Below are 27,302 nucleotides of genomic sequence, written 5' to 3' on the forward strand. Positions count from 1 at the left end.
TTGAAATCCTGCAGTTTTCCACCCGAGATGGACATAACTCTCTCCGAGATCTAATAGAAAGGACCCTATCTAAGTTGGTAAGGAATGTGAGAGCGCCGGTTCCGTGCAGTGATGGATATGAGGGTAGTAAGAAGGACATTCATCGATCTACAGTAGCGAGTGACAAAACAAGTAGCCTCATGCAGAATTCGCTAAGATATATTACATCGTATTCAATAACCTGGCTAGCGGACAAACAACCAATAAGTACAAAAATGTAATTAAGCGGCCTGCCATACTAGCACAGCCACGGCCATAGCCAAAATATTCATACCGGTAATTGAGAACCCGTGAGACGCAGAATTCTCGCCAGTAGGCGATGACTCTGCCGCACTGGCTGCAACAGCAGTATCACCGGAGCCGTCCGTCGCGGACGTTGAAGAGGAGGAGGACGAGGAAGACGCCGACGCAGACGCCGATGCTGACGGCTTCGGGCATGGGTTTTCATAAACAAACTGCTCTGGGTCGCCGCTACATTCAGACGCAGACCCAGCGTCGAATGTGCCGTTCGAATACATCCAGCAAGATCCCGAGGCATATGGCGAGTTGCCATCATTATGCGGGTTGAAGACGACATAGCTACAGGAATCGGCCTCTGCACATTGACTCAAGCAGTTTGTCGCGCCGGTGCTGGCACTGCAGGAGTCCCAACAGCCCCCTGGGGGCGTCGGATACCCACAGACGGAAGCAACAGCGGAGGGGGTCTCGGTGGCGGTACAGGCGCCGGAGGTAGTGGTTGGGGTTCCGCCAGTACACTCCGGCTTGTCGTAGACGTAGAGGTAGGGATTGGAGCAGCCGGTTGTCGCACCTTTGCTCTCATCGAAGGATTCGCCTGGATACAGCCAGCAGGTGCCGGTGCCGAGGTAAGGGTTGCCCTCGGCGAAGATGACAAAGTCGCAGGGAGGATGGGAGTCGCAGTAACCCCAGCAGTGCTCTCTGCCGCTGCTGGCAACGGCGAAACTTGGGCCGGGTTTCTCGTAGTCGCATAGGCGGGTGGTGAGGGAAGCTGTGCAGCTTGGTGTGGCGGCAGCAGAAGTGGTGGATGTAGCAGTTGTCGTGGATTCAGCGAAAACTGCTGGAATTAACAGGGCGATAGACGCCCAAAAAGGAGTCATCATGATAGCGAGTGGAGGGAAATAAGGGTGGCAAGAACTTGGAGGAATATTCAAATTCAACGGGAACGCCGGCCTATTTAAACCTGGGGACTAAGAAGAAAAGGAGCCATGAGCCTTATCAAATTCGCTTAGGATGTCTTACTTGTCCCTGGGTCCGTGAATCAAGATTCATCCAGGGCGAATCAGAGCAGATCGAAGGATCTGGCTGGGTCCATTTTTCACGCGAGTCTGGGCCACTTTACTGTGCTGGGAATAGCTTCAAGGTAACCAAAATGGGGCCAAATCGGATGCGCTCGGCTGCCTCGCCATCCTTTAGTCTACAGCCGAGATAGGTTCCGGGCAATATTTCACGTCTCGTCACGTAGCTGACTCACGGCACTAAGCGGCGAGTAATGAGAATGTCTTCTGGTTGCAATATCGGAATAACAGACGACAATACATAAGGAACTGTTCAAGCCTTGACAACATCGAAGCCCTCCTCCCAGTTATCCAACGCCTTCCGAATCTCAACGGCATACGCCGGAATGCCACCAGAATAACACACTGGCTCATACACCTTGCCTGGAATACTCCCGCCCATATACGTTGACCTCGTCGTCGGGAACAGCGTGCGGTCATTCAGCTCCACAACGTGCTTCTTCCACTTATCCGCCGCCTCAAGCTTCGGGTTGATATACTTGACCCTGTTCGCCTCCATCTTGGCAATCGCGTCCGCGATCCACCGGCCCTGCACGGCTACAGATGTAGGTCCGTTACTGAGAAGCGTTGGGCCATGAGGACCGTAGATGTGGAACATGTTGGGATATCCGCTGACGGATGTGCCCAGGTATGTCTTTGCGCCTGGGATCCATTCCTTCTCGAGTTCGGCGCCGTCGATGCTCTTGAGGCCGAGCTGGGTCATTACACCAGTAACCACGTCCTTTATAAGTTAGTGACTTTAACCTATTATAAGGAAAGAAGAGGAACTCACAAAACCCGTCGCAACCGCAACAACATCAAGCTCATGATGCTCCCCATTCTCCAGCAAGATGCCCGTCTCCGTAAACTCCTTGATCGGATTATCCTTGATATTCACCAGATGCACATTCTCGCGATTAAACTGCTCGTAGTAGTTCAGCTCGAGGCAGGGCCTCTTAATGCCAAAATAATGCGGCATCTCCCACGGCGCCAGCTGCTCACGCAGTTTCGGATCCCCAATGCGCGCTCGCGTCTTCTTCGCCCAGAACTTGTATGACTCTTTGTTCGCTTCCGGGTTGAACAAGTTGTCCTTGTACACGGCAACCCAGTACCGGAACCCGCCGTCCTTCCAGACAGATTCATAGAATGCTTCGCGCTCCTCGGGGGAGTCGTCAAAGGTATTCTTCTCATGCCAGTCATACATGAACCCCGCGAAACTGGTCTCGCGGTACCGGAAGAGCTCGGGGTAGTAAGGTTTAATCCTTTCTTGTTCTTCGACGGTGAGATCGCGTTTGCGCATGGGGACGGCGAGGTTCGGGGTGCGCTGGAAGACTTTCAGATCCCCGGCCACAGGACCCCAGGCTTGTGTGATTTGGACGCCGGAGGCGCCGGTGCCGATTATTGCGCACCGTTTGTTGGTGACGGGGACTTCGGTGTCGGGCCAGAAGGAGGAGTGGTGCACTGTTCCTTTGAATTTGTCCATGCCGGGCCAGGGGGGGATATACCGTTTAGCTGCCTGCGATATATTAGTATCGTAACTGAATATGGATAGGTGGAGCGTACAAATCCAGTCCCCAGAACAAGATACTTAGCCCTAGTCACCCTCCCATCAGCCGTATTCACATTCCACCTGCCAGCGTCCGTGTCAAACTGCGCCCCAACAACAACCGTGTTAAACGCACAGTCCTTCTTGACTCCGATCACCTTATCCACATGGTCAAAGTAATCCCTTAGGTTTCTGTAGTCGGGATAGTTGTTCGGCCAGTTCCACGTATTGTAGACCTCGGGCCAGCTGAACTCGTACTCGGGCACCTCCGAGTCCACGCCTGCACCGGGGTAGCAGTTCCAGCGCCAGGTACCGCCGGTGTCGTTACCGGCTTCGAAAATGACGGTTCTGAGGCCGCGGTCGCGCAGGGTTTTGAGCATGAATATGCCGGCTATCATTAGTTAGTCTATACTCAGCGGACTTGGGGTGGGATGGCATACCAAACCCGGCACCGACAACCAGGGCATCAACCTCGAGGTTCTCAGCATAAGGACCTGTTTTGTCTCCGTGGGCGATAGAGTAGTCCGTGAGTTCGGTGTTATACTTCCTAGCCGGGGGCAGGGTATCTCCTAGACTGCCCATGTTGAATTGTTTAATATGGTATCTTAGTCAATGTACAACTTGAATAACTATTTCAAAGCCACGCAATTCAGCGACAACACCGCCCTATTTATATTGCGTCCTGCTACACAACATCCCCGTCTGCGTCTCAACCCTGTCTCAACCCCGTCTACTACAGTCACACTCATAGTATAGCCACGCAGCTGTCTACCAATCTCAGGATCGCCCCCCGCTCGCATGCATCCCCCGCACGATAGACATTTAAATCGCAGTATCTGATTGGGTTACACTCGCAATCCGCAGTCCGCAGCGGATCCGCGGCATGCGGAACCGCAGCCCCGCAAATCATCCATCCATGCGATTGCTGGTCCAGGCTGGCAGTCTGACAGGCTGCTGGCTGACACGACTGGCCAGACCGAGGGGTTGGTGTTGGCGCTGGAATCGCGGGGTTGGGAACGTCTGGAGGATCTGCGGCGGACCGTTAAATAGACCGTCCGTATCTTTCGCCGGTTGACTGATATCGAGTTCACGATTTTTGTTGTCATTTTCTGTTTCGAACATGCCTCTCACCGAACAAGTCACGTCGCATCTTCGCGGTGTCGTAGACAAGGCCTGCGAGGATCCTGTCTCTGGTATTCCAGGCACGACCGTCGTCGTTGTGGATAAGAATGGCGAGGAGCTATTCGCCCACTCAGCCGGAAAACGCGGCGCTGGGTCAAAAGAGCCCATGACGCTAGATAATATCTTCTGGATTGCCTCGTGCACCAAGATGCTCGTCGGTGTTGCATGCATGCAGCTCGTCGAACAGGGCGTTCTCAAACTAGACGACGGGACTCAAACGGAGAGTCTGTGTCCTGAGCTGAAAACGTTCCAGGTTCTGCAGCAGGATGGGAGTCTTGTGGACAAGAACAAGGCGATTACCCTCCGCATGCTGCTGACGCATACAGCCGGGTTTGGATATACGTTCTTCAATGATCGATTGCGGGAATGGTCCTATCCAGCTGGTGTGGATGAGTTCTCTGGGCGAATTGAGGATGTCAAACTTCCTCTGCTGTTCCAGCCAGGTGAAGGCTGGGAATATGGTGTATGTCTCCTTGTCTAGTTTAAGCTTAAAATATGCTAATGTAGCAGGTTGGTATTGACTGGGCGGGAGTTGCTCTGGAACGAGCAACCGGCCTGAAACTGAACGAGTACCTGCAGAAGAATGTCTTCCAGCGCCTCGGCATCAAGGACATGTCTATGATTCCACGCGAGGATATGAGGCAGCGAATGGCATACATGAATGCCAGAGACGCAGACGGAAAACTCAGACCCCGCGACCATCTCCTGCGGACACCACTGGTTGTCGATCTGAACAAGAAGGACGAAGTGAACAGGGTGTTCAACAGCGGAGGCGCAGGAATGTATGCCAAACCGCAAGATTACTGCAGTACGTTCGTTATCTATCTGAGCAACCATGCAAACACTGACCGGTCCAGAAATCCTTTCAGTCCTGCTCAACGACGGAACATGCCCCAAAACAGGAACCAAACTCCTCAACAAATCCACCGTCGAGAAGATGTTCTCTAACCAAATCCCCCATTTCCCAAACTACAGCCGGCAGAGCATCCCGGCCGCAAAGCCAGACCTAACAAACCCCATTCCAGAGCTGTATCCTGTTCCTGGAAACCCGCCGCAAGGGTGGGGACTGACTTTTATGCTGTCTAATGGGGGTGGAACGGGGCGGTCTACGTCGACTGGACACTGGGCTGGCCTGGCGAATCTGTGGTGGTGGGCGGATCGGGAGAAGGGCGTTGCTGGGATGGTCTGTACGCAGATTCTGCCTTTTGTCGATATGCCGGTTCTGGGGCTTTGGGCGACGATTGAGGCGGAGATTTACAAGGCGCTGGCTTAGCATTAACTCTCGTTTAATTCTCGTAGTGTAATCGCTGTGATAAGTCGAGTGAAGACAAAGTATGGATCTGGTGCGATAAAGACTACTAGTGTCTCTCAATTATGGAATTAGTTGCGAATATTACAACTGAGATCTGATTGGTATAATCTGATGTGTACTTTTCATACCAAAATAGGGGAGAGCGCGATCTGGCCAGCCAATCAGACGCCGCTGTCCAGCACAGGAACTGCGGGGAATCCGGGGTGGCTGCCGCCAGCAGATCTCGAGTCCCCCTCTTCACCACCACGGCGTCTTCGTCGGTCCTCATCGGTTTCTCCTCCCGATTCACCCCATCCATCCCGATCCAAGTTGACCTTCGTCGGCGTCGGCATGTCTGTCCAGAAACACCCCACCCAGACTCACGCCCCCCGAGCCCGCCGCCAGAACCACTCGTGCGACCAGTGCCGGAAGTCCAAACGCGCCTGCGATGCCACCACTGGTCAGCGCTCACCATGCTCCTACTGCGCCAGGACCAAGAAGCGCTGTACGACCGAATGGGCCCGGTCGCGTGCGCAATCGAGCATGAAACCATCGCGTCAGCAGCCCCATCTGGATATCTTGACCAGGGAAATCCTGCCATGGATGGCCGATCAGCCTCAGGTCCAGGGAGACGTCAGTTCCCTGGATAATCTGCTCGAATTCAATCCGGCTGAGGACTTGCTAGGCTGGAACTGCAACCCTGCTGCGTCTGGGCCGTTGCTGAGCTACGACCTGCTATCCCTTGATCCAGTTTTCAACGATCCCCAGCACGCAGTACAGGAAGAACAAACAGAAGCCTTCGATGCTCTAACGCCAGCTCACTGCGTGCCAAATGTGCAGCTAGATTTCTGCAATGTCCCTGACTCAACTCAGCTTCCAGATCTCGGGCTAGACCCAACCCCTAGCCACCAGTCATGGCAAACCCCACTTACCTATAACACAGTACAGTATGCGTCGTCCAGCGGTTCAAGAAGGCCAAGCGACATTAGCTGGATGTCATTCGCGCAGAAATCACCAGCTCAGACAAGCGCGCGCACAAACTCGCTCTCCCCCTTTTCCATCGACCAGCAGATGATCTCCGCATCAAACTCGCATTTAACCTCAGCAAACCTCCTCCAGATCTACCACGACGTCCTCGAACACAACCTCTCCTGCTGGCTAACCGAGCAAACCTGCCCTTATAAGCGCGGCTGGCAGGGAAATACCGCAAAAGCAGTCCCGGAATGGGGGTCGTCCTGGTCGAATCGGATCTACCAGCGGACGATAAAACTCGACCGCGTCGCGCAATCATGCAAACTAGTCAGCATGACCAAGTCCGAAGAGCGATCCGCGTCCAAAGCCCTGCATCTTTCAATTATGGCGTTCGCGACGCAGTGGGCTCAGGGTAGCCAGCGACACCGCGAGAAATACACCAATACATTCGTCGACTCGTGCAGTAACGGCAGCACGACCGAATTCGACCGCGTACTTCAGAATCATTTTTGGGATCAAGCACGGCGTGCATTACAGGAGGTCGCCGATGTCGAGTCATACCAAGTTGTTTGTGCGGAGCTCATCTTCGCCCTGACACAGCGGCCTTGGGAGTCTGACCAGGAGAATACATCCAACAACGGGGAGGAACAAGGACAACAGTCCCAATCAAGCACGGCATTATCACGGGTCCGTGACATACTACAAAAAGACGGACCACCGGTACACATCGAACGAGCGGCGCGGAAGATGCACACACTGAAATACCGATGCGATGCGGTCGAGGCAGGACTGCGCAGGAGTAAAGAAGTCAGTACATCTATGGATCCTGAGGATCGAGCGTCAATTAGTCTCCTATATTGGCTGGCCATAATGTTCGACACCGTCTCGGCGTCCATGAACGAGCGGCCGGTGGTTATCCAAGACGAAGAGTGCCAGCACGAAGCTGAACCAACCACAACACCACGACGACCACCACCACAAACTCAAAGTAAGACCCAACTTCAGTCCCGCTGGGACATGGACCTCTTCGTCCCCGGCGGCCTCGACAAAACCACTCAAACGCATTGGCCGTGCACATACTCCGAAGCCGCCGAAGACATCACAAAATCCGCCCCCGCAAAAGTCCTCCTCTTCCGACACGTCTCGTACCTCCAAAACGCCGTGCGGAAAGGCGCAGACTCAACCATAATCGAAGACATCATCCACAGCACAATATCCCTCTACAAACACTGGAACAAGACACACGGCGCATTCTTCGCCGAGATGGTATCCGACTATAATACCGTCCCGCAACGGATCCAGGGCTGGTTCGTATGTATCTCCGCGCATTGGCATCTCGGGACATTGCTATTCGCCGATCTACTAGATTTCGTCCACGAGAATGACCTAGGCGCGCCAGACACCACTTTACACCGGATAGAAGAACAGATAGCGGCTCGTATCCGAAAACACAGTTCCGGCGAACTAGCAGATCTCGCACGCGTCGCTACGCCCGCAACAATGGATTCCTCCCTCGGTGCTGTCCCGCAGATGCCTGACTTCCACCACGCGGTGAATGAGGGGACACTGCTCACCGAGCCGTGGACTATGATTCCAATTCGGGCGTTCACGAAGGCGTGCGTCATCTTTCTAGATGCCGCAGAGGAATTGTGTCGTTTCCCCGGAGGATTGTTTGTCCAGGATAGTGATAGCTTTGCGCGCAATGTCGAGCAGGCCGAGGATTGTATTAAGGGGTTGTGGCTGCTGGGGAAGAAGTCGGATATGGCGAGGAAAATTGCAGAGACGCTTTCGGGGGCATTGGCGAGGTTGAGGCATGGGGTATGATTACAGTATTAGGTCTATGTTTTATCTGGGGTGGATGGTGCGGTGTTCTGCTCTCTGTGCTATAATACAGTATTAAATTCGACATTAGCCTGCACAGTTATCTTAATGTTAACAAGCTGTAGCAATTATTAATTACCGTTCATAAGCAATGCAGGGATACAAGGCAATGAATATTTCTGCTTATTCTCTTGGTAATAGTGTTATTCTTGCAACTCCTGCGTTCTCTTGGATCTGTAACCAGCAGCGTCAAGGCTCGAGTACACACGCGGACTGAGTAACCGCAGTTCCACATATTCCGTACCGGTCTCTGTGAGTTAAGGAAAGGAATCGAAATTCTAATCAATCAGCCGCAATTTATGACGCATACCAGGTGCTCATATTGTTAGTCACTCTTGTATTGCGTAAATGCTGCAAAGTGGTTGGAGAGCCGGCTGCGCCTAAGATATGACCCATGGAGTGTAGGTAGAATAAGCGGACTGACGTTAAGATAGCAGATGGTGTTGCCAACTTTTTCCTATCATTAATACAGGGTATCGAAAGAACAGAAAAGGAAAGAAAAGAAAAAGAAACAACGACAGGGACGGCTTTGAAGGAAGCTGGCAAACAGAGATAAAAACATACAACATATAAAACAAGTATCCCAAAAGACAAAGTCCAAGTCCCTGTTCCAATATAAACATAATCCTCCATCTTCAAGGTTCCAAGTTGACACCCTCCAGACCTCCATCCGACATGTACTCGGTGCTGAACCGTTTAAATATGGATAACCCAAACTCCGCATGCAAATGTTCATGAGTCATTCCCCAAGATAGCCTCAGGGACCTCCCACGATCCCGGAATAATTAACAAATGCATCGAAGTTCTGCCCAGCGTCGTATAGTCCAACCATAGTGAACATACGCTCATCGCTGAAGGGTTCATCATCAGCGGCGTGGAGCATCTCGACCACGGTTCCCCAGCCAACTTCGCCATCCTGAGACTCTTCCTCGTACACAGCCTGGTTCACTTCATCTATTCCACCTTCGGTGCCGGCGTCGTCTGTGGTATCGAGGTAAGAATTCTGCTCTCTCTCCAAGTGCCGCTCTCACCAGGCCCACGACCCTAGTCAGGACCCATTGCATATTCAATATCTCCAGAGACGGCAGGGGCTTGCGAACCGGGTCGTCCGTGCAAATAATGAAGATATCCCCCGAGCGAATATACTGACGAGTCCGATGATTATAGAGCGGTGGGCACTCCGTCAAGTCTGCATTGGGGCGCCACCCAATCCAATGAAACTCGACAGAAAGACTTGTCGCCGTTGGTTCGGGACTGTCGAGCGGCTTCAGGGCGAACGCGCCCTCCTTCCAGAGTCTGCGCGCGGGCTCGGAGAGGCGGAGCATGTTCTGGAGGATTCCACTACTGTCCTCGGCGTTTGCAACTGCCGTTTTCCACCGCTGTACCCGGCATACAGTGAACAGTGTGCTCATGCGCTCCCAGAATCTGTCCATGGTTGGGTCTTCTAGGGGTATTATTGCCATACCCGGAGAAAAGTGGCCGATGCGAACTGCTTCAACCCTTGGACCGGTAGAACCGGTGAGCAGGCAGGTGTGGTTATCTCTTTCCTGGACCAGGGGCGAGTTCCATTGCACCTTCCCATCGGTTATCCCTGGATCTTGTTAGTAGGTGTTTTTAAGCCTTAGAGTATGTATTGTAATAGTGACCTTATAAGTCTTCAATACCTCAGTCCAGGTGGTTGGATCGCCTATGACATTTTGCTCCTCGACGCTCATGTTCAATAGGGACAAGCGCATGTTGATATTGGCGATTAATGCAAAGGCCCAGAAGAGAGGATCCTCTGGGACGATTCTGTTGAAGATGGCCTGGAGTATGCCTCTGCGGTAGGCATCGTAAACTTCTGGGAAAAAAGACATTTCGATGCTACAGTTTTATGTACGTGGTTTTGCAAAGCGAAGGTCAGAGTAGAAAGAGAAAGAACAAGAGAGAATGAAGAAGATAGAGGAAAAATAGAGAGAAACAGAGCAAGATATTCAGAGAGTCAGAGATAGTGAGAGAGAGTAAGAGCGATGAAGAAGGGAGAGAGAGAGAGAGAGAGAAGAGAGAATCGATAAGAAAGCATATACTTTAGCAAAGGGAAACTGCCTCATCCTCAGGTACTTGCGTCAGAGTGCATCAGAACCAACGACTTGATGTCTGAAAGGTTAAGGCACCAGGAACATGCCACTTCCTGGCCAATCATTCCATCCATATGGTAGTGGTCTGCTCGTATCTGCCTCAGCTGTTCCTGGATTCTGTGTCCCTGGCCCCGGCAGAACCTGTGACCACGACGGGTGGCTCTTCAGATATATACTTCGGTGACTCAGAATACTGTAAAGCATAATCTACCTATGCTCACGTCGCATTTACTCACATACCACAAGAGAGATCTAATCATGCTGGAAGGGCAGCTGTGGCAAGCGCTGCTATGCATCTGTAGGGGGTGACTGCGTGCTTCTGGTAGCCCCCCACAATGCGATTCCTGGTACGAGGCTGAATATCCAGTCCTCAGCATCTCTGACGCTCACGGAACATTTTTTTAACTTATACGGCTCCCAGCTATCATCGTGATGAGATATCACTGCCAAGGCAGCCGCCCCGAGCCCTAAAACGCAACCATTTCGTTCGCACCGACCCGGGTCGAAACGCGAGTCCAGGCCGGTTCAGACAGACAAAATATCTACTTGGGCAAGTGACAAATTTTGGAAAGTCAAACCTTTAGCCAAAGAAACGAGACCGTCTGCGGGGAATCCCTACCCTAGGTGGTATGAGGGCCATCTCCATGCCCAGAGATAAGATGGTGCCGTAGTTTGACATCTTTTTTCCCATTCGCCAGAAAGACTTAAGCAGCCGCTGTACCTATTAGATTCGGTATATTGCAATCAGGCCCTGGTGCCCGGTCTTTTCAGTAACTGCGGTGTGAACTGCTAATATTTAACCTCGACATTGCCTCTATACACATCACCCCTGAAACTCAAGATACCCCACACCGTTAAGTTTTCCCTGAACTCAACTTATTACACTTTCCATCGCCACTGGCGATCAGGGGTAATGTGCTTGGTTCTCTTCTACTCCGGCCTCACCTAGTACAACTACTCGGCGTGGGCGTCACAAACAACAAAGCCCACACTGTCCGCATAGGCAACATCACAAAATTCTCCGGGCAAGGCGGACGGGGCAACAAAGGAGAAATCTGCACGCAGGACGTTCGAACACAAATCGTAAAAGCGTTCCAGGACGTAGGCACGAATATGCGAGGGTGGGAGGATGTGTTTTCGGTTCGGAGCTACCATATTAGCCTCGCGCTGAGCTTTAATATTATGGAGGTGCAGTTCAGAAAGGTTATGCCGAGTCATCAGTCCGGGGATGGCGGTTGAGGTTGAGGTTGAGGCCAGGGTTCCTAGGGGTGTCGATTAGTGGGGTTGGTATAGACGCAGTCTCCAGTCACTCTCGATGTTGTGAATTTGTATAAGCCAGCCTTTGTTGTTTATCCCTCAGTCAATGGTATGGGTATGGCTACGAGACAGCTTCTAACACGACGTGGGTGACTGTTGTCTATAATTGTGGTATATCTCTCAAGCAGAAGTGATTTTTTATTGGGAACAAAATGAAGCGTTCAGCCGATCGATCCTGGTGTCGTTGAGCAGCATATTCACCTCAATACCCACTCTGTTGTGTTATTCCGTCCCAACCCATCCTCCTTTATAATACCCTGTTGTTCTCAATCTCCCACTCTCCTCCTCTTCCACTCTCCACCACTGCACGTTCCCTCTCTTATCTGATATTGTTTCCGTCTGTGATCCGAAAGCCCAGCAACCCGTCTGCTTGAACGCACCGTCTGCATCTCATCTTCCTAGTCGATTCTTACCCTCTTTCTACCAGCCAGCCAGCTGAAGATTTACCTCATTTCAGTCAAGGCATACGGCTGCTGTTGTATGCCTGCCTGCCATCTCGACTTGCTCGCAGCAGCTGTTAACACAAAACTACCGTCTATAGCTGATCGACTATTCGCGCTTTTCCCATCCTCTTTGCCCTCGGTACAAGTCGTTTAATTACCCCCCTTCGACCAGCCTACCTGTTGAAGTTCTGCCTCGTTTTGGTCAAGGCATACAGCTGCTGCTGTATGCCTGCCTGCCCATCTTGATTTCTTCGCCGCAGTTGTTGACACGAAGCCGCCGTCTATACCTGATCGACTATCCCCGGTGTTCCTATCCTCCTTACCCTCGATACAAGTCGATTATTTAACCCCCCTTCGACCAGCCTGCCTGTTGAATTTTTACATCGTTTTGGTCAAGGCATACGGCAGCAGCTGTATCCCTGGTCACCCATCTCAATATCTTCGCGACAGTTGCTGACACAAATCCGAATATTTGGGCCTACAAAGTGCGTTAACTTGACAGGTGAGTTGTGCCCGGAATGGCTCTGCATCAGCTGGTTTCACATCACAGCCCATTTGCAAAGATGACTGACCCTTCCATCAAGATCTCCTCGATATGGCTCCCTCCAAAAAGAAACGCATGTCGCTGAAGCTCGCAGTGACATGGATGCGATTTTCCCCAGTGTACCCAGCCCGGTACTTGCAGAATGTGCAGCTTGAGCCACCCATGCATGTTTTTTTAGACGCGAACACCATCAGGATCCGCCAGGGTGACTCGTCGGACGAAGGGCACTGCCGGTCATACTGGATATTGGAAACCGCAATCCAACCTCTCGAATGCCTCTCACTGATGATCCGTAGAGAAAGGGTTGTGTATTCGTGCCGGATTACCAAGAATTGCCGGGTCTCCAGTAGGGCGGACACTGCGCTGAGCAGTGTAGATGTCTCGGAGTACCCACTGGCCAGTATCCCCGTCGGGGTTGATACTATTCTCAGCTTCGAATGTACCATCCCCGGTGGCGACGCTTGGGTACATCATTCGGCAACAATTGTTGCGGCCTTGCAAGGTACCGGAGCCCTGGTCGAGGAAGAAGCCCGATACATCGCCGACAACGAGGAGGCAGTCATTGCCGAGGCCGATGCGGAACACAAGCTACTGGTCAAGCAGGGCTGTCGTATACACGCTGTTGCACTAAATGGCCGCATGCTCTTGGGAATATGGCCCGCCGACGAACGGCCATTCCGACTATATCGTGGATGCACACTAGTCCTGAAGGGCACCAAGTGGTTCGCTCGTGGAAACGCTGCCAAGTACTTCATCCCAAACGTGAAGGGTGACCCCACGGACTGGCTTGCAGAAGTCACGGAGCCGTCCCCCAAATGGGGTGCTCTGGTAGCTGCTCCCATCCACGCCATGCTGTGCAATAGCGTTCCTGCGCATATTGCCTCCCAGGTATCTGAGGAGGATGTAGAGGTGCACCCGACCTCGAACCCGGTGGTGGCCGAAAGCATGCTATTAGCCACAGAAAAACTTCGTGAAAGGATCGGTGGGGACAGCTTCGATCAGGCGTGCCGTGACTTTGAAAGCCAGACGCAAGGTAGCGCGAGTACAGTGTCGCAACAGAGGGAGACTCTGCCCCTGTCGGCTATATGTATTCCTGGAGTCCGCAAGATCGACACCGAGTACAGGGCGAGCTTCCTAGACAACGAGACAATACACAGAGTTCCCGCAGCATGGTCCATGAACGCTACCCAGGTACGCGCCATGATGCAGATATTGCAGCACAGGTTCGCTACCGTCGTGGGACCCCCCGGCACTGGCAAGACAAGGACAGTCGTCGCGACTTCCTTATTCCTGACTCAGGTTGTACCTCCTGGCGGACCTGGATCGGCGCGAGTGGCGATTGTGGTGCCCACACATGCTGCCGGAGAGGCCCTGATCAGCCAGATGGCCCAGTTCACCACTGCCCACAATCTGCCTGCGCGGTTCCTTCGGTTGCGCTCTCGTGGTGACTCTGAAGCGCGCCTGTTTGCAGGCAAGGACTCCCCACACGACAACATGGGCCGATGCCTTGAATTTGCGGGGAACAGACCAGAGTATAGCGACTTCCGCAACGGCGTCGCCCAGATTCGCCATTCTGGGAGGGTCACTGCTGGCCAGTCTGGGTCAAAGAACTATAGATCCCAGAAGGAACTGCTCATGGAGGCGGTCATGAAGAACTGCGATGTGATAGTGACCACACCACTTAATGTACCTCAAATGGTAAATCGGAAGTTCCGCCCCGAATATCTAATATTCGATGAAGCAAGCTTTTACCGTGACCCTGAGGTATATTATGTCATCACAAGGGCAGACTGTGCCTCTCGTGTCCTGCTCGTGGGCGACCACAAGCAGCTCTCTCCGCCAGTATTCACCTCAGCAGGCAGCCGGGCATGGGGCACTCCACTCTTCGAAAGGTTGATCGACGCAAAGTACCCAAGCACGATGTTGGATACGCAGTACCGGACGCACGGGCTTCTCTATCGTCCCACGTCACGCATCTTCTACGACGGCAAGGTGCAGACACCCCACGGCAGCTCGCCCTGGGAAGGGCGACTCCAGGAACTCGGTGGGCTTAGGGTTAGCATAGGGTCGCAGCGGTGGACCGTTAAACGGACCGCCGCGTTTCTTGACATCCGTGGCACAACATCGACTGATTCCAGTGGCTCGCTTAGTAACGATAGTGAAGCCAAGCTTGCCCTAAGCCTTGCGGCCGCTTTGAGAGCAGCCGGTGTCCGAGACGTGCTTATAATGTCGCCGTACAAAGCGCAGGTGGCAAGATGCTCGAAGCTACTGGGCGATTTGTATCCCAATGCTAACGCCATCCCCCGCATCCAGACTGTGGACGCCTCCCAGGGCTCAGAAGCAGACGCCGTCATAGTTACCTTTGCGCGGAACGCCAATTGTGTTGGGTTTCTGCGATCGCGAAAGCGCGTCAACGTGATGACCTCTCGGCACAAGCACTTCCAGTATTTCGTCGGCAGCTGGGGCTGGGCATCCTCAATCAGGGTCAAAAAAGATTCACCGGCCATGACGGCTGTTCTTGTTGAGTATACCAAGGAGATACCTGGATTCCTAGTCAGGGCCTAAACGGAACATCGTCTCAGCTAGGATCGTAGATAGAGACTAGGGGCATGATCTATGGACTCCAAACTAGCTTTCAACAGTTGAGATCCTCATAGTCAAATACATTTCGCGTTCATCATTAATTCGCTATTCGTACATCTAACAAATTTCAATGCGCCGCTGTAAGGGACCACAACCGCTCAAGATACATTCGGATCACGAGCCCGAAGGCCGAGGGGGCTGGGCTCTGCACTCTCCTGGCGCTGTTTGCCCTTGTTTGTCGCCAAGGGAACATTCTCCCCAGCTCGCAGCGGCCGTAGTGGTCGACTCCACCGCAAACTCCTCTTGCGCGGCCTGGCCCTTGTCATCCTCCTCCTCATTCTCCTCCTCGTACTCGTCGTCTCCCTCCTCTCGCTCCAGTTTCGACAGTATCATCGCAGCACCCTCGTCCACAGAGATCGGCGGTGCCAGGCCCAGGCCATCATCTGCGTCAAAGTCCTCGTCCGTCACCTCGGCCGCGCCACTAAGTGCAGTGGCCCTGTGCAGCGCCCACTGCATGTCCAAGAGCTCAATACTAGGAAGTGGAAAGTTCTCAGGATCATCAGTTCTGAAGATCATCATGTCGCCAGACCTGATCAACTGTGGGGCCTGGGTGCTAAGCTTGTGAATTAGCCCGGTACCCTCGGCAGAGCTGAATGTATTGGTGGGCGCGGTTGGCGGGGCTTGCGGGTTGCGCGGGGTATACTTCCCCACCGATAACCAGAAAAATTGGACCTTGAGGACCTTCTTGTCGTCGGACAGATTAATGGGCTTTATCGCGAATCTGCATGTACCCCAGAGCGCGTGGACAGTTGGCGCTAAGCACATCAAATTCTCAAGAATCTCGGTACCCTCGTTGCCAAAAATGGCCTTTTGCCATCTCTCGATTCTTTCAGTAGACCAAAAATATGAGAGGCGCTCCCAGAATTCCTCGTGCTCGTCTGATCCGGCCTTTGTACCCAGTGAAAACGGGTAGATGTGGGCAACCTCGGTACAGTTCCATGTCTCCGTCAAGAGACAGAGATTGCTGTCCCGGACTCTACACTGTACCGTGTTAATAACGCCAGAATATGAGGAAAGCATACTTAATGGACGTACCTTTTGCACCTTGGCGGCCGAACGAATGTATCGTCTTGCCTCAGAACTCCCCTCTGTCGGGGTTATTGGCGTGCCGGGGGTGGCGGGGGTGGCGCGGGCTGCAGGGGTGGATTTCTCAATTGAACTACGGGCGTCGGATGGAGCGACCATGGCCACATCTTCGGCTGGACCTGGTTTCGCTCGGCTCGAGCTCTTTCTGATGCTTCCGAGGTCCTCTGAAGCCCCGGCTTCGGACTTCCGCTTCTTGCTTTGCACTGAATGATCGCGTGCGGCCCCTAGTAAAAGCACCATTGTCAGAACAATAAGACGTCAGCAGTAAGGTGCCAAACTTACATGTCCTCAAGACCCTTGCCCAATCTTTATCCCTGAATGTAATCTTTCGCATCAACTTGTCCGAGTCAGAAAACAGGCGAACGAGTGCCTGTAGTTTCTCCACATCCGATAACCAGACACAGGCCCACAAGCCGGCGTCAAAATGCCTGCCTTCCCCTACGATCTTACTCAGCTCGACAATCAGTTCTGCACGCCGGGCATCCCCAACCTCCTCATACGCGGTAGGTTCCATTCAGACAAAACGCGAGTGAACCGTAAGGCTCCCTCGCTACGGGTAGGTAAGGTTAGGACGGGGGGGGGGGGGGAAAAAAGGTAGAGAGAAAGATGAAGTCCAGGAGACTCGAAAAAAAGGGGCAGAGGCTGGACAAAACAACTATGTCTGTGGGTTCGATTCGCTTTTCGTCGCTAGTCGCTACGGTGTACAGTGTACAGAGAACGATTGACTGTGGGGTGTCTGGCGTCGATCAGGAACGGGCGAGGAAAATTGTGAGAGTTGAGTGGTTGGTGGGCTGACGCTGTGGGACGCAGCGGTCACGTGGACTCGCTTAGCATGATGTCACTCGTTGGAGCCTCCGATTATGTCAACAATACCCACGAACGACAGTGTTTCTGTACAGAAAGATTTGTTGATACACTGAGTACATAGTCCAATTTGAACATTCGCGACCATGGTTCGAACTCCAATTTCTGCCAACCTCAAGCGACATTGAGACCCGGACATCACATCAGAGATATAGCCCGGTCACGGATTGGGTTTCCATAGTGGGCCCGGTGGATATATATCTTGCCCGACCTCCCAACGTCTGCCTCTACAAATATTCTGAGTCATACATTCAAATCCGTGAACATGGTCCAACCGGAGAACTCTCCTAGCGACACGATTTCAGCTCGAGGTCGCTCTCTCGAGCCCAAGGTTCCTGTCTTCTTCGACGTCTTGAACAATCTCTGGGATCCGGAATTGAATCCCGATGGGATAGTCAATCTTGGTCTGGCAGAGAATGTACGGTCCTATCTTTAAACTGGAATTAAGTTGCCTACTTACATGCCCAGGCCTTGATGCAAACCGAGATGAAACAATTCATTAACTCCCAGGTTCGTCATATCTCAATCACTGTCAAGCTTACTTTGACCAGCTCGACTGACATAGTACTTGCAACGTTAGCCTCCAGTTGAAAGCCATGCCTTGACATACGGCGACGGATTCTCTGGCTCCAAGAAGCTCAAGGCTAGTGTCTGCCATTTCCTCAATCGGCATTTCAGGCCGTTCACCCCCTTGCTTCCGGAACATCTGTGCATTACCTCTGGGGCGAGTAACGCACTTGAGAATTGTGGTTGGGGGTTGTGCGATCCGGGGGACTATATCCTTGTTGGACGGCCGTATTGGACCACCTTCCGGACCATCTTTGGTAATCGAGCTGGGTAGTGAATACATCTGCCACACGGCCGGCGCTAGCTAACAAGTCATGTAGTGTTAATATTCACGATGTCTCACTGCAGGGTATCGACCCGATGGGACTAGAGGCAGTTGACAGATTCGAAGCGGCATTTATCCAAGTGAAGAACGAAGGGAAAAGAATCAAAGCGATCCTGTTATGCTCGCCGAATAATCCGCTGGGTAGGCCTCTCTGACACTATGTACTCGGGGATCTAACATGAGTCACAGGCCGGTGTTACTCGGAAGATGTCCTAAAGGCGTACATGAATCTCTGCCAGAAACTCGACCTGCATCTGATATCCGACGAGCTGTACGGGATCTCCATCTGGGATAATCCAGAGATGAAACATCCCACACCGTTCACCTCTGTCATCGCTATCAACACAGAGAATCTCATTGATCCACGCAGGGTTCATGCCGTTTGGGGATTAAGCAAGGTCAGATAACATCTTAACTCGCTGGCCCATGAAATTAATTAATTATGCAGGACTTTGGCGCAACCGGTCTCCGGATTGGCGTTTTAATCAGCCAAGCGAACAAAAACTTCCTCAACGCATGCGAAAGCATCTCGTAAGTCTCCTAAAACCATTGATAAGGTCGACCTAACAATCCAGTCTCATGAACTTCCCATCCAGCGTAGCCGACACCATCGTCGCATCTCTCCTGAGTAATGATTCATTCCTCGATACTTTTATCTCCGAATACCGGAGCCGACTATCGCGGAGTTACCAGCACGTAACCAGTTTTCTCCAAGAGCACGGCATCCCGTATGAACAGTCAAATGCGGCTCTGTTTGTGTGGATGAGACTCGGCAATGTGATTAAGGGGCAAGACGACGAGACGATCTTGCGTCGACTGCGTGCTGAAAAAGTTTATCTTACGTCTGGTGCGACTTCTGCTGCTGAGGAGTCGGGTTGGTTTCGGATTGTTATGGCTCATCCACGGGAGGTGCTGGATGAGGGGTTGAAGAGGATATTGGGTGTTATAAGCAACACATAATGTGTGATTTTAGAATATATACGTCGAAGGTGCAAATCGTATCAAAGTGCCTAAAAATCTCGCCGAGGTATTCTGACACTTGAACCTTGTATATCTCCGAGCAGTATCTGCAACTGCGATATTGATTCAGCATTTGTGAAGGTTTTCAAATACCGCGTAACTTCTCCGACTATAACTCCGATATGAGTCAGGCCAGTCAGGCCACCCCGGATCGGAGATCACCAAATACGCCCGTTATAATCTTTCACCACCTCACTGATATACGGTAACGCTGCAGCCTGATAATCTGATAAGCCCCGCACTTCATTCCGCGTGGAGTATAAGACACGCTAAAGTAGTAGAGAAACTATATCTATATATCTAGACTTTCTATAGAGCTGTTACTATATCTACTCCCTGTATTTAGCTTCTATATATAGTAAATCTACTACATGGTTTCTATAAGTATAAATTAGTCCTAGCATGAATCTTACTTAAGCAGGCTGATATAATTAGATAACCCTAAAGTCTGTCGCTTGGTGGAATAGTAATTCAATCTCTTAAAAAGGAACGAGGAGACAAAAGAGAATGCGAACAAAGATAAAGCAGATTGACTGAAAACCGGGTTCTTATGGTAACTGGGTCGCTCTTGTTGAAACCTCTTCCCTGCCCACTTGGCTAGTTATAAATACCAACGTTCCGCCCGTTCCATCTGAGAAATATTTTCCCTCCCCTTCCGACCCACAATTGGAACCATCTCCCACCAGGATCCAAATTCAGACAATGGCGTACCAGGAATTTCATAACTGCATCGACGGAGTATTCGAATCTCGGAAAATTATTGATGCCGACGGCGCAGCTCTCTACGAGACAGAATTCGGCTCCCTCCTGCGCAAGATCATCACGCGCAACGATATCGCACTACTGAAGCAATATATTACCGCCTGGAATCTACCAAATTCTGGAATACCAATTACAGACGTACAATCGCACGATCCTTTCTATACAGCTGCAGCCAATGGGAGTCTTGATGTGTTGCGCGTTTTGCTTGATGTCCACTGGGCCAATGCCCACGCGGAGTCTATTGAAGAGCGGGGGTTTTCGCTGTTACATGTTGCTTGTCAGCATGCACAGATTGAAATCGTGAAGTTCTTGCTTGATTCTGATCCTCCTTTGGGGACTGTTGATGACAGGGATCGGGGTAAATGGACACCAATTATGTCTGCAGCCTACTCGACTGGTACTTTTGGCGAGGGTGCAGGTGCTCATCGCGCCCGGGCCGAGGATTTGATGAATATGCTCCTAGACCGGGGGGCTTCTGCACGTGATACTGTGCTATTCCCTACTGATATTGATACGAATGGTGAAGGACAGCTGGTACCACAAGCAGAGTTCACTGTTCTCAGCCAGGCCATTGCGGGTTCCAGTTACGCAATAATGAAACGGCTCCTAGAGCATGGCGCGGACACACAGGAGCGTCTGGAATACTATAGCGATGGCCCAGGCTTCTGGGATAATGGTGTCAATGTTCGGGATGTTACTGCGTTGCATATAGGGAGCCGGTCTTGGAATATGGATGGGATAAGGGCGCTTCTTGACCAGTGCCACGAAGATAGCTTGAAAACGTCAGACTTAGTATTCTGTTATGATAGCATGGACCGACTCCCTCTGCACTGGGCGGCCGCAGGCTCTGAACCAGGATTTGAGCTGTCCCTTCCAGAGAATACTCTAATCCAGAGGATAACAAGCACCTTTGAGCTGCTCGTGCCTAAGGATGACAAAGCTGCCATGGCGAAGCTTATCAATTCCTGCGACAAAGAAGGCGCCACACCCCTCCACTACGCCGTACGGGCTCACGCCAGCTGCGGGAGTAAAGGCTCAAATCACGCCTATCATACAATTCAATGGCTCTGTTCACGCGGAGCAAATGCAGGCACTATAGATCACAGGATGCAAACCGTCCTCCACAGGCTCGCCTACTCGTCTTTAGATGGTGAACCTATCGATCTGAATTTAATTAACCTACTTCTGGCCCACGGATGTCCCTTTGGAACCAGAGACGAGGACCATGAAACTCCACTACATATCCTGGCGAGGCATCTCCGACAAGCACATGCAGTTAAGATGCTCATTGAGTACGGGGCGGGAGTTGATGTCGTCAACAAAAAAAGGAACTTGCCATTGCATGAAGCGATGAGCGGGGCGATGAGGCCAAAGCGGAGCTGGGATGGTCAGAGACAGGAACCGGTATCGCTGGAGGATCGTGTTAACGCCCAAAATAAGGTTGTGGAGGCTCTGCTGGATGCCCACGGCACCTGCAGCGTATTAGATCAGCCTAATAGAGAAGGAAAGACGCCGCGCCAGCTGAGGGAGGAGACGATACGCAAGTGGAAGGAGATTGAGGCACGCAACCAGCGGAAATAAAGTAAAGCCCTTCACTGGGGGCATATAATATAATTAGCCCTGAATAAATTACCCACCAAAACGGGTTAGGAACGAGAATAGTTTCATTAGTAGCAGCATGTCGAAGTAATAGTGCGGATAAACTTGTACAGCTTGCCGGCGATTCTGAAACGAAAACTGTCTTTGATGTCCTGTTTATTGATCACTGGGAAGAGCTATATCTCAGTGATTTGCGGATTTGCGAGGACCATGGTTTGATCAAGAAGGAATCGGTAGTTGTTGTTGATAATGCTGGGAACGGGGACGCGGGCGAGTAGTGCGCTGGGTCGAGGAGGGAGGGAAGTATATCTCGACGAGAATTCCCTGTGTGCTTCCGAATGGGAAGGATGATGTTGTTCTTATTTCACGGACGTTGTGATTTCGTCGCCTTCATCTCAAACGGAGGGGGATACCACTATGTAAATTCATGGCGAGGTTACACGATTTGAACAAGCACAGGTTTTCAAGGGCAGCGTCTTTTAGCAGGTAGAAGCCATATGTCGATGATGAAGCTCCTCCAGCAACTCCAATCCTCGGACCTACGCCACACTGAGATCGACACGAACTATAGTTCGCCCTAATGCAGTGTGATCTGACCATGGCCCGAATGGCCGTGCACACTGCCCGATCGTCATCTTGCCACCCCCAGTGTGGAAATAGACAGGATGCTTGCTTTTGCTTTTCAGCTCGTCCTTCTCCGCAGTCCGCACGGTGTCTTGCTTCTCCACCTGCTTCTGCTGCCCCTCTTATTTCAGCTGAATCCCTCGCTCGGGGTCGAGGTGGTCACCTACTGCATTACATTTCATTGTTGTGCATGCTGTGGCTCTGCTTATCCCGTATCAAATACTCCAGTCGCGTTGCAATCATGGATAATCTCGTCGGAAGATGGAATATGGTAGGAACTGAAACCAGACCACTTCTCCCGGGTCTGTGACCACTGACGTTATCGACCAGGAGAAAGGACTGTGTACGGGGACAGATGCACTGCTGAAGCTGGTACGTTACCATCGACCATTCTTCGCGCACAGTAACCGGCATCCATAGAAATGGCACTTCCCTATGTTCAGCTGGCTGACCGCTACGGATGACATACAGCAAGGCATTAACTGGGCGCTCCGTAAAGGCATCGGCCTAGCGAGTCTCCGTCTCGACGTGTCCATCTACAAAGACGACCAAAAGCCCGACTCGGATGTGACAGTTGTTGATGTTGCCACCACCCCAACGGGCGGACTAGGAGTGACGAGAGAAAGACGAGTACTCGACTGGTCGCTGGTCGATCACAAGGATTACCTGTTCGGGTCGAATCAGCACCAGACGCACTGGATCTACGGGGTTAGAGATAGCGAGGGACGGGCTTATCCCGAGTTTGAGCTGCAGACGAAGGTAGCTAAGGACGAAGACAGAGTAAAGCAGTTTATGCGCGGGGAGATACAGGAGGATGGGAAGCAGACGGCGTGGGATGTGGATGAGCCGGACGCTGAGGGTAAGCATGTATGGCTTCATACGTTTGTGAGAAACTTCGACACTGGATGGGTCGCTGAGCAGGTGAGTTTCTTACGTTTCGACTCGCTTCGCATGTACTAAGTGTGTAGGTCTGGGGATTCGAGGTGATCAATGGCAAGCGGTATCATACAAGGCGCATATTGTCTGCGAATACCAAGGGAGAATATGTGCTGGGCAGGCTGGTCTATAGCTTTGTCGGGAGGGAATAGAAATAGTTTTATAGTAATGATATTTGTTCGCATATCAGGCTACAAGGACCGATATCGCCCACTAGTGTTTGGCCCCATGTTGATTTTGCTGATCCCCCGCGATGACACGCAACCTCAACAACAACACACTGGATATAATGTCTCCCAGCAACGCGCAGAAGTCCAGGTCAGCTCGACAGACCTACATCGGCCGTGACGGTGGCATCGTCGACGCCGACAAACCAAGCCCCGAAAAGCAATTCATCCTGCGACTGCCCGAAGAAATCCTGCACCAGATCATCAGGTACGCCGCCGCCGTCGAGGGGATCAGGCAAAAACGATCTGGTTATAATTACGATCTGGACTTCCTCGGCAAGCTAGTTATAACATGCCGCCGACTGCGGCGCCACACTATCCCTCTGATGCATCGCACACTCAGCCTCAACGGCCAGGCCACAAGCAGGCACGGAAGCAAGCCACTGCGACTGCCTCTCGAAGAGCCCACAATGTCGCTATTCCAGGTTCACTGCCGGGAGCTGCGTGTCCAGATCCATGACGAAAGTCTTCCAGCCAATGCGCCGTTCCCATTGCTTCGTGACCTCGTCTGTCATCTCCCCAATGTCCGCAAGCTGACGGTCCACGGTGGATACGAGGGGCATCCTAAAGAGGTCTTGGCGTTTATTCAACTGGCGCTGCAGAATATGCCGCATGTCAAGTCACTCGAACTGGACCGTGAATATTGGGGCCTTTACTTGCATGATGTTTTCAGGCATATCGAGTCCTCGTCCTTACAGAGTCTACATCTCCATGGGGTTTCCAGGCCAAATGGGACCCGCAAACGAGACTGCATCCTAGCAGAAGTACGAAGCCAAGCTGCTCCTACGGCGCAAGCTGACCAGATAATATACAGAAGTTACAGAAGAAAGGAACCGCCGCGATCACCTCCATCAGCGTGAGTGATTACGAAGAAGACGCCCTCGCCACAGAACAGCTCATCCAGTGGCCCAGGGCACTCACCCACTTCCACTTCGGGCACTACTACGAAAACCAATTCTACATGGACCTCCCCCTGTTCGCCACCTGGCTACACCCACACCGCGAAACCCTCCGCTCAATTAACATCGGGTACCTCTCCAGCGAGGGCATCGGGTTACTCTTCAACGCATCCGCATTCCCTAGACTGGAAACCCTGACCCTCTCCCGATGGCAGATAGGACACCACAAGGGGCGCGGACTGCCCGAGCTGACCTACGCCCCGGACACCGCGGACCACTTACTCGCGCCTAACTTACATACATTCACCCTCGACTTTTCAATCTACGACCAGCACAGAGAGGATTTTACCGATTTTACAGACCCGGAGGAGAACTGGCTACGTGCATTCGCCAGGGACGCTCTAGCGCGGAACGCAAAGCTGCGTACCGTCAAGATCAAGTTTACGCCGAAGGATGACCTTGCCGACGGGGTTCACGTGGGCGGATACCCGTGGGACCGCATGGATCAGCTGCGTGGCGAGTTCGGTCCGCATGGACTGGCCGTTGAGTATAATCAGCCGCCATTGACGAAAGAGGAGTGGCTGGAGGCGAGCAAGCCCGTGGAGCGAGGGCCAGAGTATGAAGCTGCCATAGAGCGAGAATTTGCGCTAATGAGGCGGCGGAGACGGGGTAGAGATATTAGAGAATTCTTTCATGCTGTGAGTGATGGCTAATATTGGTGCTTCAACTATACCTCCTATTGCATCTATGAAGTCGACATTATGAGACATTAGGACATAGTCCGTAACTGAGTATATAACTATAACTTGTACAGCAGGTATTTCAGAGCAGCCCAGCTCAGGTGGCAAAATATAACCATCACCTGAGTAATGAAACAACGACATGCCCATCAAACTGAAACATAAACTATCCGAAACTTCCAGTAGACGCCTACTCATCCTGAACTCTCGTCAACAAATCCATCTCACAACTATACCTCGCAAAGCCACTCCGTTCCCTAAACCTCGCCCCAACACGATAAAACACAAACGGAACAAGACAGAACAGCGTCCCCAGCGCAGAAATCACATACCCAGGTATAACCGTGTGTCCAGGCGTAAACAGCACATGTCCAAGGAGCGGCGCAATACCCGCAACGATCGCGCGCACGAACGCCAAACCCGCAAATGCTGAGGCAGCATAGACGGTATACGTATCCGTGAGATACCCACTCAATGTATATGCAATCTCATTAACCCCGAACCCGATAGGAATGAGAGCTGCCGTGGGGAGAAGAGGGTTGGCGGAAACCATAGCAGGGGGCGTAGTGGCATAGAACCACCAGAGTCCCGCAGCCAGTGCAAGAGTGCCGTATGTGAATCCGGCGATTTTATCCTCGGGCTTGATAGGGATTTTATTCCGTCGTTTTGCTTTCAGTTTTCGTACTTCCCAAATATGCGGCACTGCGTCGAGCATTACACCGATTATTAGGGCTAGGAAGGGCCATGATGCTTCCGTACTTGATAGTCCCAGCGCTGTGAAAGACCCAGCTAATGATTCTGTGAAGAGGTAGATAAGGCCCCAGGAGACAGCGCTGATGCTGGAGACGATGATAAGAATCGGCTCTGTAACCATAATAACCATGGAGCGGATGAAGACAACGTCGATAAACATCTTCAGCGTGGGGAAGGGGTCTGCAGTGTGGTATTTCAGATCTGCATTTGGACATTCAGCACGCAGAGATGCGATCTTCCTTGACAGGAGCTTGCTGGGGCGGCTTTCGCGGATACCCAGGAGGAGCACGTTGCAGGTTCCCGTGGCGATGGCGGCACTGTAGAAGATCCAGCGCCTGCAGATCGTCAAAGTCAGTATAAGTAATGATATCTTTGAAAGGTGGTGTACCAGCTAGCGACGGTTGAAATGCATGATGCATACACAGGCCCAAAGGCGAGACCGGCCGTTGCGGCTGCGTTCCACAGTAGTACGATCCAGACGCGGTGCTCGGTGTTGAACTGGTCTTCGACTGTTCCGCTGACAACCACAGATGGGACAGCAGAGGCAAGGCCGGAGAGAAATCTGCCGATGAAGACGGCGCTGAGGTGTGGAATAACTCCAACCAGGAGACAGGACAGACTGAACAAGGCGCAGGATAGAAGGTAGGGCATGCGGCGGCCGAATAGGTCAGACGAGGGGGGAATTACCAGCCCGCCTACTGCCTGTCCGATCTGATACCTAGAAGAGAGTAAGTCTAGCTAGGTTTGAAAATGTTGGATGCTCACGTCAGACTGAATGCCACAAGTAGCGTCAGCTTACTGGCCGTGTAGTCTTGCAACGCCAGTTCAGCCGCAGCGGCCTGCAACACGTTAACAGGTTTCAAGGCTGTAAAAGTCAGCGACTCACTCCTGTAGTGCTAATTACGGTGCTACGCAAAGTCAGTGTGATCCAGGGGTGTGGATAGGTTGAAACGCACGTATAAAACTCAAGGAACATGACGAGTGAAGTGTCGTATGTCTTTCTCAACGTCGACCAGTTCCGCGGATGGTCTCTGCTATCCTTTCGCCATCTTATAAACCCGGACTCTGGATCTATCTCCAGACCATATCTGGCGACCTGTTCGTCTGTAACAGGGCTGCCAGGAATTGGGGCAGTTGAGGTTGACGCTTCTTTTTCGTACACCGACACGGTTGGATGCATTATTGAGGGTGTCCGATTGTCGTTGTCTTCAAGGATAGGAGGCTTATCGAAGTTATCACTCGCGACAATCCCACAGCATATAAGGACGAAGAACGAGTGCCGTGCATTCTGACTGCATAAAGTTTACAACAGCCCCCAACCAACAGACAGCCTGAGAGATGACAGAATCCAAGTGCCAGGGTTTCATCCTTCGCAATTCCAACACCATCAGGCCAGAGGCTGTGAATTAAAGAAACCCCTGATTTTGGACCATTCCAGAGCGCAGAACAGGGCGGGTCTCAGCCCAAGTCTGCAGCCACCAGCTGTCTTGCAGGGATGTGATACAGCCCCCCGGCCTGGCCCAATTCGTCCATGAACGACTATTGGAAGCCGATAATTTGGCCCGATGCCTGCACCCAGCTCAGCTCTACATGTGAATACCACTTAAGGAGTTTCATCTCGCACAGTGTCCCA

The 27,302-nt window shown here is 52.1% G+C and overlaps 12 protein-coding genes across 12 annotated transcripts; 7 read left to right on the plus strand and 5 right to left on the minus strand.

Annotated features, from left to right (window-relative positions):
* Positions 1 to 89: 89 nt before the first annotated feature.
* Positions 90 to 1,624, minus strand: ASPSYDRAFT_1052671 (uncharacterized protein). The gene has a single exon (XM_040839832.1). The coding sequence runs from the start codon at positions 1,155 to 1,157 to the stop codon at positions 261 to 263; it is 897 nt and encodes a 298-aa protein (XP_040701214.1). The 5' UTR covers positions 1,158 to 1,624; the 3' UTR covers positions 90 to 260.
* Positions 1,606 to 3,459, minus strand: ASPSYDRAFT_154831 (flavin-containing monooxygenase; the record flags this gene model as incomplete). The annotated part of the gene is made up of 4 exons (XM_040842400.1): positions 1,606 to 2,073; positions 2,125 to 2,847; positions 2,895 to 3,268; positions 3,318 to 3,459. 4 exons carry the CDS (start codon positions 3,457 to 3,459, stop codon positions 1,606 to 1,608), a joined length of 1,707 nt encoding a protein of 568 aa, XP_040701215.1.
* A 381-nt stretch (positions 3,460 to 3,840) lies between these two features.
* On the plus strand, positions 3,841 to 5,544 carry ASPSYDRAFT_46545 (serine hydrolase domain-containing protein). The gene is made up of 3 exons (XM_040847259.1): positions 3,841 to 4,522; positions 4,570 to 4,867; positions 4,917 to 5,544. The coding sequence occupies exons 1-3, from the start codon at positions 3,998 to 4,000 to the stop codon at positions 5,330 to 5,332; spliced, it is 1,239 nt and encodes a 412-aa protein (XP_040701216.1). The 5' UTR covers positions 3,841 to 3,997; the 3' UTR covers positions 5,333 to 5,544.
* An 88-nt stretch (positions 5,545 to 5,632) lies between these two features.
* On the plus strand, positions 5,633 to 8,388 carry ASPSYDRAFT_46547 (Zn(II)2Cys6 transcription factor domain-containing protein). Its single transcript, XM_040847260.1, has one exon. It carries the CDS (start codon positions 5,702 to 5,704, stop codon positions 8,144 to 8,146), a length of 2,445 nt encoding a protein of 814 aa, XP_040701217.1. The 5' UTR covers positions 5,633 to 5,701; the 3' UTR covers positions 8,147 to 8,388.
* A 572-nt stretch (positions 8,389 to 8,960) lies between these two features.
* On the minus strand, positions 8,961 to 10,059 carry ASPSYDRAFT_90704 (uncharacterized protein; the record flags this gene model as incomplete). Its single annotated transcript, XM_040852377.1, has 4 exons — positions 8,961 to 9,184; positions 9,235 to 9,247; positions 9,304 to 9,777; positions 9,850 to 10,059. 4 exons carry the CDS (start codon positions 10,057 to 10,059, stop codon positions 8,961 to 8,963), a joined length of 921 nt encoding a protein of 306 aa, XP_040701218.1.
* A 2,667-nt stretch (positions 10,060 to 12,726) lies between these two features.
* ASPSYDRAFT_153947 (DEAD/DEAH box helicase) lies at positions 12,727 to 15,189 on the plus strand (the record flags this gene model as incomplete). Its single annotated transcript, XM_040842331.1, has 1 exon — positions 12,727 to 15,189. The coding sequence occupies one exon, from the start codon at positions 12,727 to 12,729 to the stop codon at positions 15,187 to 15,189; it is 2,463 nt and encodes an 820-aa protein (XP_040701219.1).
* A 96-nt stretch (positions 15,190 to 15,285) lies between these two features.
* Positions 15,286 to 17,174, minus strand: ASPSYDRAFT_1052929 (HNH endonuclease signature motif containing protein). The gene is made up of 3 exons (XM_040839833.1): positions 16,636 to 17,174; positions 16,303 to 16,577; positions 15,286 to 16,248 (listed from the first exon to the last, which is right to left on the minus strand). Exons 1-3 carry the CDS (start codon positions 16,865 to 16,867, stop codon positions 15,382 to 15,384), a joined length of 1,374 nt encoding a protein of 457 aa, XP_040701220.1. The 5' UTR covers positions 16,868 to 17,174; the 3' UTR covers positions 15,286 to 15,381.
* A 308-nt stretch (positions 17,175 to 17,482) lies between these two features.
* Positions 17,483 to 19,069, plus strand: ASPSYDRAFT_58955 (pyridoxal phosphate-dependent aminotransferase; the record flags this gene model as incomplete). Its single annotated transcript, XM_040849613.1, has 7 exons — positions 17,483 to 17,635; positions 17,686 to 17,727; positions 17,798 to 18,054; positions 18,105 to 18,250; positions 18,299 to 18,507; positions 18,558 to 18,640; positions 18,685 to 19,069. 7 exons carry the CDS (start codon positions 17,483 to 17,485, stop codon positions 19,067 to 19,069), a joined length of 1,275 nt encoding a protein of 424 aa, XP_040701221.1.
* A 638-nt stretch (positions 19,070 to 19,707) lies between these two features.
* ASPSYDRAFT_46555 (uncharacterized protein) lies at positions 19,708 to 21,614 on the plus strand. Its single transcript, XM_040847261.1, has one exon. The coding sequence runs from the start codon at positions 19,832 to 19,834 to the stop codon at positions 21,470 to 21,472; it is 1,641 nt and encodes a 546-aa protein (XP_040701222.1). The 5' UTR covers positions 19,708 to 19,831; the 3' UTR covers positions 21,473 to 21,614.
* A 591-nt stretch (positions 21,615 to 22,205) lies between these two features.
* ASPSYDRAFT_204800 (uncharacterized protein) lies at positions 22,206 to 23,242 on the plus strand. Its single transcript, XM_040843869.1, has 4 exons — positions 22,206 to 22,385; positions 22,445 to 22,486; positions 22,586 to 23,035; positions 23,083 to 23,242. The coding sequence occupies exons 1-4, from the start codon at positions 22,305 to 22,307 to the stop codon at positions 23,200 to 23,202; spliced, it is 693 nt and encodes a 230-aa protein (XP_040701223.1). The 5' UTR covers positions 22,206 to 22,304; the 3' UTR covers positions 23,203 to 23,242.
* Positions 22,919 to 24,998, plus strand: ASPSYDRAFT_1052988 (uncharacterized protein). The gene is made up of 3 exons (XM_040839834.1): positions 22,919 to 23,035; positions 23,083 to 24,041; positions 24,092 to 24,998. The coding sequence occupies exons 2-3, from the start codon at positions 23,304 to 23,306 to the stop codon at positions 24,887 to 24,889; spliced, it is 1,536 nt and encodes a 511-aa protein (XP_040701224.1). The 5' UTR covers positions 22,919 to 23,035; positions 23,083 to 23,303; the 3' UTR covers positions 24,890 to 24,998.
* ASPSYDRAFT_1053044 (uncharacterized protein) lies at positions 24,622 to 27,024 on the minus strand. The gene is made up of 5 exons (XM_040839835.1): positions 26,626 to 27,024; positions 26,556 to 26,577; positions 26,435 to 26,508; positions 26,058 to 26,387; positions 24,622 to 26,004 (listed from the first exon to the last, which is right to left on the minus strand). Exons 1-5 carry the CDS (start codon positions 26,847 to 26,849, stop codon positions 25,107 to 25,109), a joined length of 1,548 nt encoding a protein of 515 aa, XP_040701225.1. The 5' UTR covers positions 26,850 to 27,024; the 3' UTR covers positions 24,622 to 25,106.
* Positions 27,025 to 27,302: the final 278 nt, after the last annotated feature.

The sequence above is a fragment of the Aspergillus sydowii genome (genome assembly GCF_001890705.1).
Source record: "Aspergillus sydowii CBS 593.65 unplaced genomic scaffold ASPSYscaffold_7, whole genome shotgun sequence".
In the NCBI taxonomy this organism is placed as follows: domain Eukaryota; kingdom Fungi; phylum Ascomycota; class Eurotiomycetes; order Eurotiales; family Aspergillaceae; genus Aspergillus; species Aspergillus sydowii.